The following is a 16388-nucleotide window of genomic DNA, read 5'->3' as shown; positions in this document are numbered from 1 at the left end:
ACAGCTCCAAAAATGGTTCTTAACATCAAGACCGCCATCGACGAATGCAGCGACCAGGCTGCCAACATCCGTCGCCGCAACGGAACCCTCATCCACATGTGCATCAGCAACGGGCCCGTCCCCACCGCCCATTTGCCCCTTCCTACCGCGCATCAACACGCGTAATCCCTGCGTTTCATCTGCTTTTGATTGGTCACTCTCTACTCCAATTTCGCTGTTAATTTCGCTGTACGACACAGCAGTTTGTACTTATATCTGCGCTCGCTGCCCCTTATTTAGAAAGAACAACTGGCTATCTCCATTCGTCCCACATAGCCTATTCGATACTAGAATACATGGTCCCTATCAAGATGTCGAACCTAAATGGTGGAACCCGCTTCACTAGGTCATTGGCATTCCTAGGGGTTATACTTCGGGACCCTACCGATCGTCAGTTTGATCCAGGACGCCGATGAGCACGCCAGTAGTGTATTTGACATGACCGCAAGCACTATCAGCGATCTTCAGGCTGTAGAGCAGCATAAGAAGAGAAGAGGTCCCTGGACCAACTTTTCCGACCTCTATTCTGTGAGCAAACTTCCACAGCAACATGAGTAGTGCACATAGCCACGGGCTACTCACACTTTCAGGCAATACCGTACGTTGGTATCACGATTACCACAGTTCAGACCTGGTGCTACATCTGGTCTCTTTCGATCTTGTCAGCATAATCGAAACTGATCTTGAAGGACTACTGTTTTGCCCTAAGAACAATGTTGGCATAATCGCCTTAAACTATCCGATGATGCGATGTCTTCATCCCCATCCATGTCATAGGCAGGGGGGATCAAGCCACTAGGGCTAGTCCTGATTGGGCATAGCGCTGTTACCCTGCTATCTCTACTTCTCTTTCCTTCTTCGAGGCCTATCCTCAACCAAGTACCCAGATAGAACACCAATACGAACAGTTGCTGCCAGGCATTGCGTATCAAAACACAAGAAACGCAGCCCGAGAACGTCAAGTTCAACCACGGTAACTTTGTCAGAATCTAATGCCTCCCCTATGCAACGTCGCGTACGCAAAGATGAGAGTCAGACTCTCACAATCTCGGACCCCCATAACTAGCCAAGCCATTTAGGGACTGATGGCGCTACATCGAAGTCGTGAATGTCCAGCATTAGTTTGAATCTTGACACCTGGTATCATCATCTTGCGTTTCCACTGTCCGCCTCATACCGATCGTCAGCAGGCGGTAGCTCCAACAAGGCGGATTGCGGTAGCTCCAACAAGGTGGATTGCGGATGCTGCTGCTCGCGAACGGTTCTTCCTTGGTGTGCTGATTCCGTGGTGTAATTGCTGACACTGGCTTCAAGCTCTGGCTTGCGGTAATCATTGCTCTCACTATCCGTTCTTTGCTTTTTGAATATATAATGCATCACAAACGCAATGACCGCCAGCACTGTGACACCACCGACGACACCTCCTGCAATGGCACCTACATTAGGTTTTCCATCCGACGGCGGCGTACCTATCTCGGATTGATTTAACCCAGATGGTGGCACAGGCGTGGTGGTGGGTGTAACTGCCTCGAGAAAAAGTCTCTCAACTGCTGGAGAGTCCCAAAGGGGAGAGGAACCATTCTTTGTGTACCAGTCTCTTACCACGGAAGGGCTTTGATAAGGTGGGTTATTTGGGTCGTAAGTATCTTTCCAGCGCATAGCGCTGAGGTCGAAGACATTGATGCCGTTGGTCCATGGGTCTGGTGAGTTTCTCGTTGTGCCAGTGGGAAACGATATATCAATTCCTCCTATGACGGCCATTTGACTACCTCCTTGGCCAACAATATTGCACTCGTGTGCCCGTCGCGGGCTGGTCGCAGTATGATCTGCCTTGAACCAAACAAACGCGGGTAACGATAGAACGTAAACCTCATTACTTGTGATATTTAACTGCTCATATCCTCCGAAGACAAAAATCTCATAGCTTCCGTTGTCACCCGGAGTCCCGACTGAGCAGAATTGAATGCGTGGGCTAGGCCGCGGACCCGTGGCAGTCTGGCTATGAAATGTCTTTGTAATAGGATCGTATATGTATATGTGCTGGAAATCGAGGAGATTGGTAGGGTAATATGTGTCGCTGGTTCTGCCCGAAAATGTTGTCCCTCCACCAAAGATGACATTAAGGCCGACCGAGCTACCGAAAGGGACGTTGTGCATGGCACTAAAAATTGCAGTTTCGGACCCAGTGAAATCTTGAGCAGAGTCGTTGGTCCAGAGATTAGATGTTGAGTTGTATGAAATGATGGGACCGAGGCTTGTAAATGTACTGCACTCGCTGATGCTTCGATCTGAAGAACAATGTGTGGCTCCCCCTACCATATACCAGATGTCATCTCTGCTGGCTGTAGCTCCTCTAACGCTTCGTCGAAGGTCTCGGAAAATGGAGTTGGAGGCATGTCCTAGCTCTGTCCACTCCCCTCCTCCACGGTTATCAGGTTCAAATTTGCAAAGAGAAGATGCTGCGACGATCGGAGGCACTTTTCTAGTTGAAATTGACCCGCCCCACTGGTAGAACGAAGAGCGACTAGAGTCCGGCCAGAGATATGCTTCATCCCATGATTCGATCGTTTTATTAATCGGATTCATTTCAACTGTAGTATTTGTCCATGACTTCGTGAGGTCGATAGACAATGTCTTAGTATCTACCACTGGTCAGAACTGTAGGTTTGCCGCAACGAATGAGCTTACTCGGGCCCCAGAGCATAATGCCATCGACCATTTGCCAGAGATCTCCTCCATCAATATACAGAAAATTCCCAACCACGATGGCTAGACATTGGTTATCGACAGGTCCGGGGAAATGGTAGCACGGCTCTTACAAGAATGCCACGAGCGCCTTATGAAATCGCTAGCTGCGGGGACTGAAGGTGTGGAACTGGTAAAATTCCCCTGTGCATCCACTACATCAAGAAGCTGGTAGCATAGAAGTAAGAGACAGATCCTCGACTGAACCATGTTTCCTCGAATATCAATATAACAATGTAGGCACGGTAAGATCAAATTGGCTGGGCTAAGAGTCCTCCAAAGTAGATTTAGCGGAAAGAAAAAGGAAGAGCCAAGCCGAAGTAAGGCATAAAAAGCAATTTCGGTCCATGAGACACAGCCTCATGTAGTACATACTCTTCAGCCTGTCATTCAGTTGACTTGTTTCACGATAAGCAACTGTACTACCTAATTTATTGAGTTAGTGTGTTTCGCAGCAGGGGCTGCGCCCTTTTGAGAAAGCGTAAGTAGTGTGGTAGGAGATGGGGTAAAAATTTGTGAATCGAATGAGATACAGACACTGCGGAAGGCGGTGCTTGCGATGCTCTAACCAGTAAAAGGGTGGAGATTGCATGGTACTGCTTTGTATCCCACTATGGAGCTCGTTCTGGAAACCACTCCCAACAGGCTCTTCAAGGCTGTACCAGTGCGCGCTCTTGTACCGTCGTTGCGTGCAGGACGTTCTCCACTATAAGATGAGCATAAGATCTAATTTGCTGATTTGTGTGGGTGGGCATAAGAAATAGCTTCTAGTATGGGGTGTGGAGACGGATCAGAACTAGTTATTCTTAGCACCGTGCTAACAATACAGTACTTCTGCCTCATACTGTACTACTAGTAGTAGTACTATATATGTCGAAATACGTTGATCCGGCAGCGTTCCGGCCCGATTGAGCTTGGGCCATCCTATTGTTGCCAAAAGACGCCAGAGCATGAAAGGTCAAAGCGAAGGTCAAAGCTTCTGCTTCGCCCGTACCTTACTGACGGCGGAACACAGACATGGCTCTGTACTATGAGGCGGCTGATATATTATCTTCATCGTTTTCAAGAGGGTCGCTCAGATCGCGTGTCTACGACAGCAACACGCCCCTCAAGTCACCTCCCTCCCTTTTGTATGGTCTCATTACAGGTTGCGCCGAATGGGATGTCGTACTCTCGGAGATCATTGACAATACGGGCATCATATCACAAGAACCAAAGGTATGCCCAAACCCGCGTAGTCGCTCGTAGCTCTGCTGACTGACACATTAGCATTCGGTCTAGCTAACTCCGCTCCTGGCAATATTCCTCGTCCATGACCACCTTCTTTCCAGACGGGGCATTGCTTGTCCACAGAATCACCCTCTTCGGCTTGCAATAGAGCGCCACAAGGCACGCCTAGCTTCAGAGCTGACCAAAGCTCGACTACGTCGAAAATGCGCAACGCTCGAGGATCTCCGCTTACATGTTAGTGCCCAAAAGAGGACATTTGAAAAAGGCTTCCAACAGCCCCGGTGGGTCCGAATTAACTATTTGAAGACCAATCTCGAGGAAGAGCTCAGGACAACCTTTGCGACTTTCGCAGTATGTTCTACACTAGGTCGGTTGTGTGGCGATACAGGGACAAGAAAAGCATATTTTCGGGATCCAAATATCCCAGACCTGCTGGCAACGAATGTGCCTACGAAAGAGCTTGTTCAAACTGCAGCCTACGAAGCAGGAAAAATCCTTCTACAAGACAAGGCGTCGTGTTTCCCTGCCCATCTAATCTTGGATTCAAACCCGAAACTGTCTCTATGCGCTAATAGGGCTGATGACGCTGATTTGATTGATGGTTGCGCAGCCCCAGGAAACAAATCGTCCCATCTTGCCTCAATCCTTGCCAAGAAGTTCAATCTTGCTGCTCGCCCTGCACCGCGTAAACGCGTGGTATTTGCCTGTGAACGTGATCCCAAAAGATCGAAGACCTTAGAGAGCATGCTCGACCGAGCGGGCGCCCAAGGCATGGTGAAAGTCCTAGCGAAGCAAGATTTTCTAGCTCTAGATCCACAGGGAAAGAGATTCAGCAATGTTACGCATCTTTTGCTCGACCCTAGTTGTTCTGGCAGCGGTATCTTGGGCAGAGAAGATCTCCCAACACTCGTCTTGCCGAAGGACACAAGAAGGAGGAGAGACGAGAACTTCAAGGTGGAAGACGGGAACGGTACCAGAAACGGTATTCCTAAATCTTCAAACAAGCGAAAAAGAGATATCTTGCCGCAAGAGTTATCTGAGGATACCGAAGTGAACACACCTCCAACCACATCTTCGAACATCGATACAGACCGGCTCCAGAGACTTTCAAACCTCCAGACCCGAATGCTCGAACATGCATTTGCTTTCCGGAACGCATCCATAGTGACCTACTCAACATGCAGCATCCACGCTCAGGAAAACGAGGTCGTGGTCTTACGAGCCTTGAACTCTACGGTAGCTAGAGGCAGGTGCTGGCGGCTCTTGAGAAGAGGTGAACAACCCGATGGTCTCAGGGTTTGGCCGCATAGAGGGGATGAGTTGGATGTAGAGGGGACCGAAGGGGCTGTTAAGGAGATTTGGAATGCGATGACGAGTGAGGAGAGAAGTGGCTTTAGGGAGGCTTGCATCAGATGTAGACCAGGTGGTGAGGATGGAACGATCGGATTCTTTGTAGTGGGATTTGTGAGAGATCCGAAGACGGTTGAGGAACTGGAGGATGTCGGACCCGGAGCAAACGGTGACATGAAAGAGGATGAGGAAGAATGGAATGGGTTTAGTGCAGATGAAGACGGGTAGAAGACAGGTATTTTTGTGGGCAGTATTTGAACGAAGAGCCATGCCGAGTTATATCCACATCAAAGTTGTTAGCAGAGCGCTTTTCGGGAGAGAACATCAACTCAGAAACTTCCTTCTAGCATTCTTCGCTCTCTCACACATAAATGCATCAACCTTGACCGCCACCAGAACGATCTCTGCACCATTCTTGCCAGCCTCTTGCTGGACCCTCAATCTCCATTGACCAGTTCTGACCTTCCATTCCCGAACCACAGACTCAAGACCATCATCCAGCTTCCGTTTCTTGCTCTCTGGAGACATGGCCGTGCCTATGCGCTCAGCTATCTGCGTAGTTTTAGATTCCCTCACTGCATCAGCTGGCTTCCCATCTAAGGTGAGGTCTGTGGTCGTATCCATGATGAACTTGACCATGGTTTCCGCAGATATACTTAGCGGCGTCCCGACTTTGCCAGCAACAACCTGCAGCAGAGCAGAGACTCTTGCTTTGGTCAGACCATGGAACATAGCTTGGTTCTTGCCATTGGGTCCGAGATTAAGGATGGTATGATCTGAGCCGATCTCGAGAATTAATTCGAGAGGAGTCTCATCGACAAAGGGGCGAGCGTAGTGGACCCAGCCAGTGGTAACATTGACAGAAAGACTTGAAGGGATGTTCTTGTTTTCGTCCTGAACGAAGGAGATACCGCTCGGTTTCACATCGTCCAGCCTCAGTAAGATCTCCAAAGTCTGTCGCTCGGGATTATAAGTAATCTCATGTGCGATCAATTTCTGCTCTAGCCCTCTAAGGTGGAAATACCGACAATCCCTCAACAGTTCAGCACGATGATCCTCGTTCTCGATCCGTAGCGGATAACCCCGGAGGAGATGTAGGAGTTGGGAAAAGACGTTGGCGGAGCGGGAGGGGACGCAAGGTGAAGCAATGGGAGGAGGGCGTAGCAGGCCTGTGCGGTCGAGGCCTGGGAAGGTCTCCTCTCGGGTGGCGAAGAAGAGGCCGAAGCCTAGGGTGAAGAAGTTGGGGGAGTCGCCAGGGGAAGAGAAGATGTCGCGAGGGACTTGGAAGTTGTGGTCGCCGATTTGGATGAAGATTTCGGAGGAGAATAGTTGAGATATTAGGCGCGGTACTGTAGGGGTAGCTTAGTATAGTACTATGAGCAAGGAAGTCTGGTGGATTACAGCTGTAGAATTGAGCGTCTGCAAAGAGTCTGACGTAGTGAGTGCCATCCAGAGGTTGGACGCAGTAGCCTTGGAAAGATCAGTCACAATGCCAATTAGGGAAGGTTACTCTCCTACCCTGGAGATGGCGAGCAATGTCATGGAAAACGGTCGGGTCCCGGTCTATGTACAAGGTTTTGATACTCTGATTTCCTTCAGTCTGCCGGACTTGGTCTTCGAAAAAATGTGTGAAGTAAGAGGGTGCTATCAGATCTTAGCATCCACTTCTCCAACATAGCAAAAATTACGAACCATCAGAAGTGATGGATGCACCGGAGAGCCGGAACAGTTCTGTGCCAATCTGGATTGGGTAGACCTTTTCTGCAGGCAACAAGGGTTGCTCGCCCGGTCGTTCCCTAAGTACTCCGGTAGATAGACTAGGGTCAACGTTGCGTGTGAGGGTGGGTACTGATGAGTTTGAGTTCTTTGGGAGGGATGGTGGAGGTCGCGGAATCGAAGGCGTTAATAGCTGTGAGCTCTGTCTGTTTGTGGAGCTCATGTCAACAGAAGTGCCTCCTCTATTTAAACAAGGTAGAGGTCGACTTCGATCCAGATGTGTGTAGACGGCCTATGCCTGGATCATAATGGACTTTGGACTCCCCCACAGTAAAACCAGGGTAGCATTTTCAAACATCAGAGTTTTGCTGCGATAATCTGGACCTTAGAACTATTTCCTAAGAAAGGAAGAGAGGGTGTTTGTGTGTCTCAAGTCAGAACATGGGTGCCGTGCGACGGTAGACCCTTGGAGTCCTGGATACGTCCAAATTTGGTAGGTGGATCTTCAGGTCAGGTGACAGAAAAAGTGGGATGACATCGTGCTCTAGACGTGCAGAAAACTTTGCATGCAATTTGCAGCCTCAGCTATTCTCTTACGAATTCGGGGTGTATCTGCAAAGAGTTTGGCGTCTCCGAATCCTTTCCGCGATTTGCTTGCTCGCGTACTCCGTACTTGGTACTAAATTTCAATGGTGCAACTTCTGGGCGTGAGCAATTGAGGTCAGGACGTCGACATCAATGGCAGCGCATTGCCCACGAGCACTCGCTCGCTTTGTGCGTCAGTTGCATAGGACTGGTGCCCTACAATGTCGTTCCCCTGGTCGAGCCATCCCCTGTCTCAGTCGTCACTTCTCCAGATCTGTTCCTTCTCAGCAGACTTCCGAAGCTACGACGACAGCAGATACTGACGCTGTTGCTTCGCATTCCAAGCAAATCAAGTATACTAGCGAGTCATACCCTGGTCTCAAGCGCGATCCAAAGTACTCCGAAATCTCGTCCGAGCATGTTGAGTTCTTCAAAGGCATACTAGGAGGAGATACGGCTGTGCTAGACGGTGTTACAAGGGATGCTGGCGATGATTTGGAAGGTTATAATAGTGATTGGATGCGGAAATATCGTGGCCACACAAGATTAGTGGTCAAGCCAAAATCAACTGAAGAAGTGAGCAAAGTGTTGAAATATTGCAACGATAACATGCTGGCAGTTGTCCCACAAGGAGGCAATTCTGGCTTGGTTGGCGGGTCCGTTCCTGTATTTGATGAAATTGTGATTTCAACAAGCCGTATGAACAACATCAGAAGCTTTGATGAGGTGAGCGGAATTCTGGTTGTGGATGCAGGATGCATATTGGAAGTCGTGGACAATTTTCTGGCGGGAAAGAACCACATCTTTCCCTTGGATCTTGGAGCCAAGGGATCGTGTCATATCGGTGGCAATGTAGCTACAAATGCAGGTGGCTTACGTCTACTCCGCTATGGCTCACTACATGGGAATGTACTGGGGATTGAGGCTGTTCTGCCCGACGGAACAATTGTAGACGACCTATCCAAGCTACGCAAGAACAACACCGGCTACGATCTGAAACAGCTATTCATAGGTGGAGAGGGTACCATTGGGTTGATAACAGCTGTTTCTGTCGTTTGTCCTCAACGTCCGAAGGCCATTAACGTGGCATATTTCGGCCTCGAATCTTTTGAAAAAGTGCAGCAGGCCTACATCGAAGCCAAAAGCCAGCTCTCTGAAATCCTGTCAGCCTTCGAGCTGATGGACGGCCAGACCCAGGACTACGTCCACCAAGTTACCGGAAACAAGAGGCCCCTTGAGGGCAGACATCCCTTCTATTGTCTAGTTGAGACCAGTGGGTCAAATACAGAGCACGACAACGAGAAATTAGAACATTTCCTCGAATCGGTGATGGGCTCAGAAATCGTCTCAGACGGCGTCATTGCTCAGGATGAAACACAGGTACGTTCCCTTTGGGGCTGGCGCGAAGGTATCACTGAAGCTATTGGGCATTTTGGTGGTACCTACAAATACGATTTATCGATACCGCTGCCAGAGCTCTACTCTCTTGTAGAAGAAACAAGAGAGAGGCTTTCGTCTGCTGGCCTTGTTGGCAAAGATGATTCTCATCCCTGTGTTGGAGTAATGGGCTATGGTCACATGGGTGACTCTAACCTACACCTGAATGTTGCAGTACGGCGCTATGCCAGAGAAGTGGAGCAAGCCCTGGAACCCTGGGTCTATGAATGGATCAAGAAGAGAAACGGCAGCATCAGCGCAGAGCATGGTTTGGGTGTTGCAAAGAAGGCGTATATCGGATACAGCCGGAGCGAGACTATGATCAGGTTAATGAAACAGATCAAGGATCTGTATGATCCAAAAGGCATTATGAATCCCTACAAGTACATATGATAGAAGACGCAATTCATCAATATACATTTTCAGAACCCCGTGCAATGGTAAGGTTCCCGGCTGGTGACTCCTGTGTACGAGGCCCTTCCCAGCCAAGTTGCTTATGTTGGGAAATCACTCTGGAGCTTCTGGTGATAGGCTGATGGTCTATTTAGCCAAGCCGGTCTGCAGCATCCTTGACGTTGAATATCGATCTCTGCTCTAGACCTTTCACGCGTTCATCTTTAATCATCCTGTAGGACATCGTTAGTGATCAAAAACCCCAAGGTAGACTCTGTAGAAGGCAGACCTGGAGTCTATCCTGGCATCCTCCCCTTCTACATTCAAAGCCACCTTTGGAGTTAGAGCATCCAACACGAAGTGATTGTCGCAATGGGGACAATACTCGTCACTGAAATGAAAGAGTCAGCAACGTACGACGACTGGTGGGCTGGAATGACCCCGGAAGCGAGAGACGTACGACTCCTCAAACTCCTTTGCATCTTTCCGGAATGCTTTTTTACATTTCTTGCAGATGAAGGTCATGTCAAAGCTTTGCAGTAGTGGGTGGTCTGCTTGTTCTTGGTGGCATTCTGCACAATCGAACCATTTCCGGCCTGGCAAAGGGTTAGTTGAAATCATTCGCTAGAGAGCAAAAGACTTCGCGCTTGAAAAACACACAACATGGAGACCGGATTGAGACTTGGGCATTTAAAATGTGCTTGCTGGGCAACAATCAGCCGTTGGTAGATTCGGGGTGCAGGGGTGATGGGCTTACCACATATTGTAATGAAACGATATCAGGAGTTTGACAACGACAATTGAGAAGTCTAGATCCGAAGCGCGCTAAGCTAGAGGACGGAGAGGGTAAAACTGGGCCGAATTGTTTGTAAAGATAAAGACGTCAAGTACTCAGCGCGCGGTTAGGCGTAGTAACGTAGTACTAGTAATTGAACAGCATATTTCCCAAAGGGGTTAAGCAAAAAAATGTCTTGGAGGGGTTATTTGGAGAGCGGAGGATCGCCGTTGGAGAAGGGAATGCCTGCAAGGGTCACCGCAACTCGAACAACAACCAACCCTTGTCACAACAAACGATTCACGAGGCTTTCGCTCTTCCACTCCTGCGATTCACAATCAGCCTCACTGTCACCGCGATGACACAAGACAGATTTCTATGTCGTGCCGAAATTCTACCGGGCTGGCTACGATGAGCAGCAATGTGTGACTATTTGCAGACCTACCGCTTGCCTTTGCACAGTCCATTCGGATACTGACCGCTTCGTGCCCGACGGCGACTATTCTTACCCCCTGTTTCCACCTCGACTTACCCTGTTCAACACTTGTATGACCAGTACATCATCCGATCACTCTTATAAAAGCGCTTGTTGGGGCGGAGAGCCCGGTGGAGTTGGACGTCGAAGGCAGGGATGACAGTATGGCGGGCAAGGAGGACGAACTGACTAAGGGAACAGACGGCTCTTCAATTGTGAGATTGAGTACGTATAGAAATACAACTAGCTTGCTAACGGAGTTTTAGAGGCCCGTCTCCTCTCTCCTGTCGCATTTTGAGGCTCTCAAGAATACCAGAGGCTCGAGCGAAGCAGTACCATCACCACAAGATAACAGGTCGAAATTCCTACACCAGAATACTGCGCATTTAGGTAGTGTTGGAAGAGTTTCTCTGGATCTACCTAGGCCGCAGTCGTCATGGAGCAGCACCTCAGGAGCCAGTAATGGAGAGAGACCGGTGACACCTCGAAATCCTGGAGTTCCTCTTCCTCGATCTGCATCACCATCCAGGAAAGTACACAAACGTCCAATGTCTATGAACTTTGGGTCAACGCCGCAGCTCACTCCGTCTGTGACAATCAACTCTCCGAAGTCACCACCAAGAACGAATCCTGTCTCTAGAAATGGATCAAGATCTCCTGAACGTTTACTTGCTACAGTCGCTCCAGGAAGGATATCTAAGTTCAACACTTTGCCCGCTCAGCCACCGCTTCCATCGGTGACGCAAAGGTCTGCAGCCAACAGTGCTGAAGTGCAGTCTCAAGATTCATCACACGTGCCAGGTGTGCTTACCTCTCACCACTTTCCTGCTCGGACTTCTTCAATTGCACCAGCAGTGAATCGAGCAGAAAAACCGAAAATTCCAGCCAAACCTAAGTCACCTCCAGAACACGAAAGTAGACGACTGACCCCTGAACCGATCGAAAAGCCGGACAAAAGTGTCTCCCCTTTCAGTACTCCGCCGAGCAGCGAGGGAAGTCCTTCACCAGGACGTTCGACCTTTACGGCGCCCCAACCTCCCTCACCTGAGGCGGTAAGGACAAAGTTCGAGGCTCACACTCGTGGAAAAGGATCGGAGGCGTTCTCCCCCCAATCAAGAGAGACCAATAGAGATCCACGCTTGATGGGGTTTTCAAGTCCAACCGGAAGCATTGAGCCTCGCGACCCAAGGTCTCTCGGCTTCAGTACGAATGCCTCAACATCGATGGCCAGGACTCATGAGAACGTACCTGCACGTGCGAGTACCGTCTCAGAACGTTCCTCGCACAAGATCACTGGGAGCATAGATGCACGACACCTGGCATCATCGCAGCAGAAGCCCGCGCAACGACATGTGTCAGAGCAGGCTAGAACCCTACCTCCACCAGCGATCCCCAAAATTTCTTCTGGATTCAGTGGTGTGCAGCGCGATCCGAGCCAGTTTGGGACGTCAAAAAACCGCTCTACCGAGCCGCAAGCTGAAAACGCCGCTCCCAGGGCTCCTCCGCTACCGCCTACCGAGTGGTCCAGAACGCAAGCAACCAGCCACGACCCTCTACCGCCGCCTCAATCATTCGATCGATCCAGAAAACCTGCTCCTCAAGCCAGGAAATCATCGGTGCCATCAGTGGCTGGTCGTACCGAATTCCCGCCTCCTCCAAGGAGGACCACTTTTGAGGGAAGCACAACTCAAGACCAAACCTTTGCAAAGCAAAACATAGATAGTAACCATAAATCTAAGTTCACACAAAGACATTATGCGGATGATTCGGACGAGGCGCAAGAGTATGAGCAGGATCTGCCCATTACTCGATCGGAATATCCCGACTCAAGTCAGGCAAATCGCCGCCCGCCGCAATTTCACCAAGGAGCGCAAGAGATACCTACGAAGTTCGATTCGAGGGTCTTTGACATGTGTGGCCAATACATCTGCACAACTGGTTATGTGACCAGAGCATGGGACTTGTCTCGAGGTGAACAAATTTTTAGCCTGAGCCATGGTGAGACTGTCAAGATGACATCCATTACTTTCAAACCTGGACAGAACCCTGAAGACGAAGGTGCTCGTCTCTGGATCGGAAGCAATATTGGTGAGCTGCACGAGATTGATGTTGCCACACGAGCGGTTGTTGCTACGAGCGCCGTACACAACCGACGCGAGGTCATTCGGATACTCCGGAACAGGAAAGACTTGTGGACGTTAGATGACGAAGGCAAGCTCTTTGTATGGTGCGCAGAAGAATTTCGCATGCCCAGCCTGAAACATAGCCATCATGCACATCGTGTACCCAAAGGACATACCTTTTCTATGACCGTGCAGGACATGCTGTGGTACGCCATTGGCAAGGAGATCAGAATCTTCAGACCTGGCCACGATAGTTCGTTTTCCATTTTGCAGCAGCCTCTTTGTCAAGCCGGGACTGGAGACATCACCTCCGGTGCATACACTTGTCGCCAAGATGGCCGTGTGTATCTTGGACATGCCGATGGAAAGGTCAGCATCTACAAGGCCAAAGATTATGCATGTGTTGGTGTTATCAAGGTCAGTGACTACAAGATCAGCGCTATTGCTTTTGTAGGAGAGAACCTATGGACAGCGTATAAGACCGGTAAAATTTATGTCTACGACACTTCGTGTAATCCGTGGAAAGTGAAGAAAGATTGGCGAGCGCATGATGGTCCGACTGTGTCAATGCTGCTTGATCCCAGCAGTATATGGACGCTCAATCGACTGCAGGTTGCTTCAATTGGTCACGACAATTGTATTCGATTGTGGGATGGCATGCTCGAGGAGGATTGGTTGGAAGCAGCGATGCAGCGCAATGATTTGAAATATTGCACTTTTCGAGAAATCAGAGCCGCAGTTGTGACCTGGAACGTTGGTGCTTGCAACCCTTCCGACATCCGTAGCGATTTCATTTCTGATGCCATCCACGTCGACGATCCGCCCGAACTCCTAGTCTTCGGCTTCCAGGAGATAGTCGATTTGGAAGATAGGGCTGTTACCGCAAAGAGTATCTTTGGGTTTGGAAAGAAAAAGGACAAAGAGAATGCAAAGTCCGAACAGCACGTCAGTCGAGTGTATCGTGAATGGCGAGATTATCTGGGAAAGTGTATCAATCGATACACAGGTCCCCGATACTCTTATACCGAAGTACACACGTCTTGCCTCATCGGACTGTTTCAATGTATCTTTGTACGTCAAAAAGAGGAGAACAACATTCGGAACGTGAACTTCAGTGAGGTAAAATGTGGGATGAAAGGCCATTATGGCAACAAGGGAGCACTCATCACACGGTTCATGTTTGATGATAGCTCGCTGTGCTTCATCAATTGTCATCTCGCCGCAGGTCAAACGCAGACTTCTCATCGAAACAATGACATTGCAACCATACTTGAAGCAGAGTCTTTACCTGCCGAACGAAATCCAGATACGCGAGCTTCATTCTACGTTGGAGGAGGCGATGGGACCCAAATTCTTGACCACGAAATCTGCATCCTGAATGGTGATCTCAACTATCGAATTGACGCGATCCCACGAGATAATGTCATCAACATGGTCAATAAAGGCGAGCTTGAAAAGTTGCTTGAAAGAGATCAGATCATGTTGTCAAGGCGGAGAGTGTCTGGCTTCCGACTGAGTCCATTTGTTGAGGCACCCATCACGTTTGCACCGACTTACAAATATGATGTCGGCAGCGATACATATGATTCTAGCGAGAAGAAACGGTCACCAGCATGGTGCGACCGAATACTATATCGAGGCGTCGGACGTATCAAACAGACTGAGTATAGAAGGCATGAAATACGTGTCAGCGACCACAGACCCGTCAGTGGGACTTTTAAAATTCGACTGAAGACCATTGATCCAGACAAACAAGAGCAGACCTGGGCGGAGTGCCGTGAGCAATTTAGCGAAGTTCGGCGTAAACTTACCTCTGAAGCTAGGTGTGCATTTCCCCAGGGCGAGGTCGAAACAAGAGCTAATCACTTGAATAGCATTGAATATCTGGTCAGCACTCTGGGGTTGACGCCGAAACAAGCTCGAGCTGCCATTACCGGGACCCAGTAGGTAGCTGTACACGTTGAGCACTTTTGATATTCGGCTGTGAAAGTGGTCCACCGAGTCACTAGCGATTTGTACCTTGCATAAGAGTGCGTTGATTATCCCTGCACTTCGTCTAGGATCTACTATGTAAAGAAAGTAAAACACGTCACGACTATGAAGTAATGCGTGGTTGAAGCTATGATGCCAGGACATACTAATTCGGTTAGCACCGTCACCGCTCTAACACCTTTTTTTTACCAGCGGAAACAGTTCCCGAGCTTCAGGTGGTGGACACACGACAGCCAAGACGTCATCATTGCAATAGCGCACTATGATGCTCGTACTCACTCGTCTGGAAGATATTGAGCTCTACTGATTCCCGATTACCCTTACCCATGCTTCTTCTGAAATTCAACTTCAAGTGACCTTCCCCTTCCAAGGCCAATTACACACTTTTTACATGTTTGCCCTGCCGTCTCTTGGGCGTTCCCTCAGACCTATCGCTATCACTCCTCAATACTCACGTCAAGTTTCTAGAGGCTCCATCCAAAACAGCCCCTTCACTCGTGTTGCCATCAGTCGAACATTCACGACCATGTCCTCCAACCAACAGAACCAAGATCAAGAACAACAACGTGCCCCGAGCCCAACTAACCAATCAACCAACACCCATGAAAACGGCGACACATCCACCTCGCGATCCGACCAAGACGAATGGAAGCAGAGACCCCCCTACCAAATCCACCGCTCCTCGGACTCCTTCCACGCCGTGTGGAACGGCAAATGCCACTGTGGTAAAACGCGGTACCAACTCTCGCGCGACAAACCGCTCGCCGCCAAATACTGCCACTGCACGACGTGCCAACGGCTGCACGGGTCGCCCTTCCAATGGGCCGCCATCTTCCACAAGACCGACATCAACTTCACGCACGGCCACCACGATCTCGCCTGGTACGACCCGTCGGAATGCACGACGCGCCACAAGCTGCCCTGCAAGGTCAGCTGTGCCTACTGTCGCACGCCCATCATGGATGAAGGACGCAACATGATCCTGCTGTTTCCGACGCTGATCGAGGGCATCAACTCCAAGGAAGGCCGCGAGGCGTTCAAGCCCGAGTGTCACATGTTTTATTCGAGGCGCGTGGTGGATATCAAGGATGGGGTGCCCAAGTGGGATGGGATCAATGAGGAGAGTAAGCGCATGGATGAGGATGGGAATATCATTGAGGATGAGCATAAGAAGGAGGGTGGGGAACATGAGCAGAAGAGACAGAAGACGTAGGGGAAGGGGGAAGGGGGAAGCATGATAAATGAGTGATAGTGTTCGAGCTGGCTGGTGCAGTGGAGATGTGCGATGGATTGAGGCAGGAAGTCGCTTGCCGTGGCTCAAGGAGCATGCGGATACATGTACGTCCGGGCGAGCTATGAAGCGAAAAGTTGTCGACTTGCCATTAGTCTTGCATCAATGAACGATACGTGCATGACGCTGATTTTGCCAAAACGCCGCGCTTTGATTCTCTATCGTATCGACTATGTAGTTCCTCCTAGCTCTCAGTATCCCCACCCGGCCTGGTCGGCAAGCTCGTCGTCCCTGTCC

At 49.7% G+C, this 16388-nt stretch overlaps 7 protein-coding genes across 7 annotated transcripts in view; 4 read left to right on the top strand and 3 right to left on the bottom strand.

The window, feature by feature from the left end:
- Positions 1–1185: 1185 nt before the first annotated feature.
- Positions 1186–2994, bottom strand: EPUS_07748 (uncharacterized protein; the record flags this gene model as incomplete). The annotated part of the gene is made up of 3 exons (XM_007802653.1): positions 1186–2681; positions 2728–2808; positions 2859–2994. 3 exons carry the CDS (start codon positions 2992–2994, stop codon positions 1186–1188), a joined length of 1713 nt encoding a protein of 570 aa, XP_007800844.1.
- Positions 2995–3801: 807 nt separating this feature from the next.
- Positions 3802–5592, top strand: EPUS_07747 (uncharacterized protein; the record flags this gene model as incomplete). The annotated part of the gene is made up of 2 exons (XM_007802652.1): positions 3802–4002; positions 4066–5592. The coding sequence occupies 2 exons, from the start codon at positions 3802–3804 to the stop codon at positions 5590–5592; spliced, it is 1728 nt and encodes a 575-aa protein (XP_007800843.1).
- A 96-nt stretch (positions 5593–5688) lies between these two features.
- On the bottom strand, positions 5689–7303 carry EPUS_07746 (uncharacterized protein; the record flags this gene model as incomplete). Its single annotated transcript, XM_007802651.1, has 4 exons — positions 5689–6713; positions 6766–6834; positions 6883–7008; positions 7057–7303. The coding sequence occupies 4 exons, from the start codon at positions 7301–7303 to the stop codon at positions 5689–5691; spliced, it is 1467 nt and encodes a 488-aa protein (XP_007800842.1).
- Positions 7304–7818: 515 nt separating this feature from the next.
- Positions 7819–9495, top strand: EPUS_07745 (D-lactate dehydrogenase; the record flags this gene model as incomplete). The annotated part of the gene is made up of 1 exon (XM_007802650.1): positions 7819–9495. The coding sequence occupies one exon, from the start codon at positions 7819–7821 to the stop codon at positions 9493–9495; it is 1677 nt and encodes a 558-aa protein (XP_007800841.1).
- Positions 9496–10909: 1414 nt separating this feature from the next.
- On the top strand, positions 10910–14815 carry EPUS_07744 (uncharacterized protein; the record flags this gene model as incomplete). The annotated part of the gene is made up of 3 exons (XM_007802649.1): positions 10910–10960; positions 11012–14691; positions 14743–14815. 3 exons carry the CDS (start codon positions 10910–10912, stop codon positions 14813–14815), a joined length of 3804 nt encoding a protein of 1267 aa, XP_007800840.1.
- Positions 14816–15386: 571 nt separating this feature from the next.
- Positions 15387–16073, top strand: EPUS_07743 (uncharacterized protein; the record flags this gene model as incomplete). The annotated part of the gene is made up of 1 exon (XM_007802648.1): positions 15387–16073. The coding sequence occupies one exon, from the start codon at positions 15387–15389 to the stop codon at positions 16071–16073; it is 687 nt and encodes a 228-aa protein (XP_007800839.1).
- A 269-nt stretch (positions 16074–16342) lies between these two features.
- EPUS_07742 (Proteasome component PRE6) overlaps positions 16343–16388 on the bottom strand; it is a gene marked incomplete at both ends in the record, with an annotated part of 944 nt that continues 898 nt past the window's right edge. Inside the window, one exon of the mRNA XM_007802647.1 lies at positions 16343–16382. Within this exon, the coding sequence (XP_007800838.1) occupies positions 16343–16382 (40 nt within the window). The remainder of the gene's footprint in view (positions 16383–16388) is intronic.

This window comes from Endocarpon pusillum (genome assembly GCF_000464535.1).
Source record: "Endocarpon pusillum Z07020 unplaced genomic scaffold scaffold1751, whole genome shotgun sequence".
NCBI lineage: Eukaryota > Fungi > Ascomycota > Eurotiomycetes > Verrucariales > Verrucariaceae > Endocarpon > Endocarpon pusillum.
The sequence above is the reverse complement of the archived record's forward strand: the minus strand, read 5'-3'. Positions and strand labels throughout refer to the sequence as shown.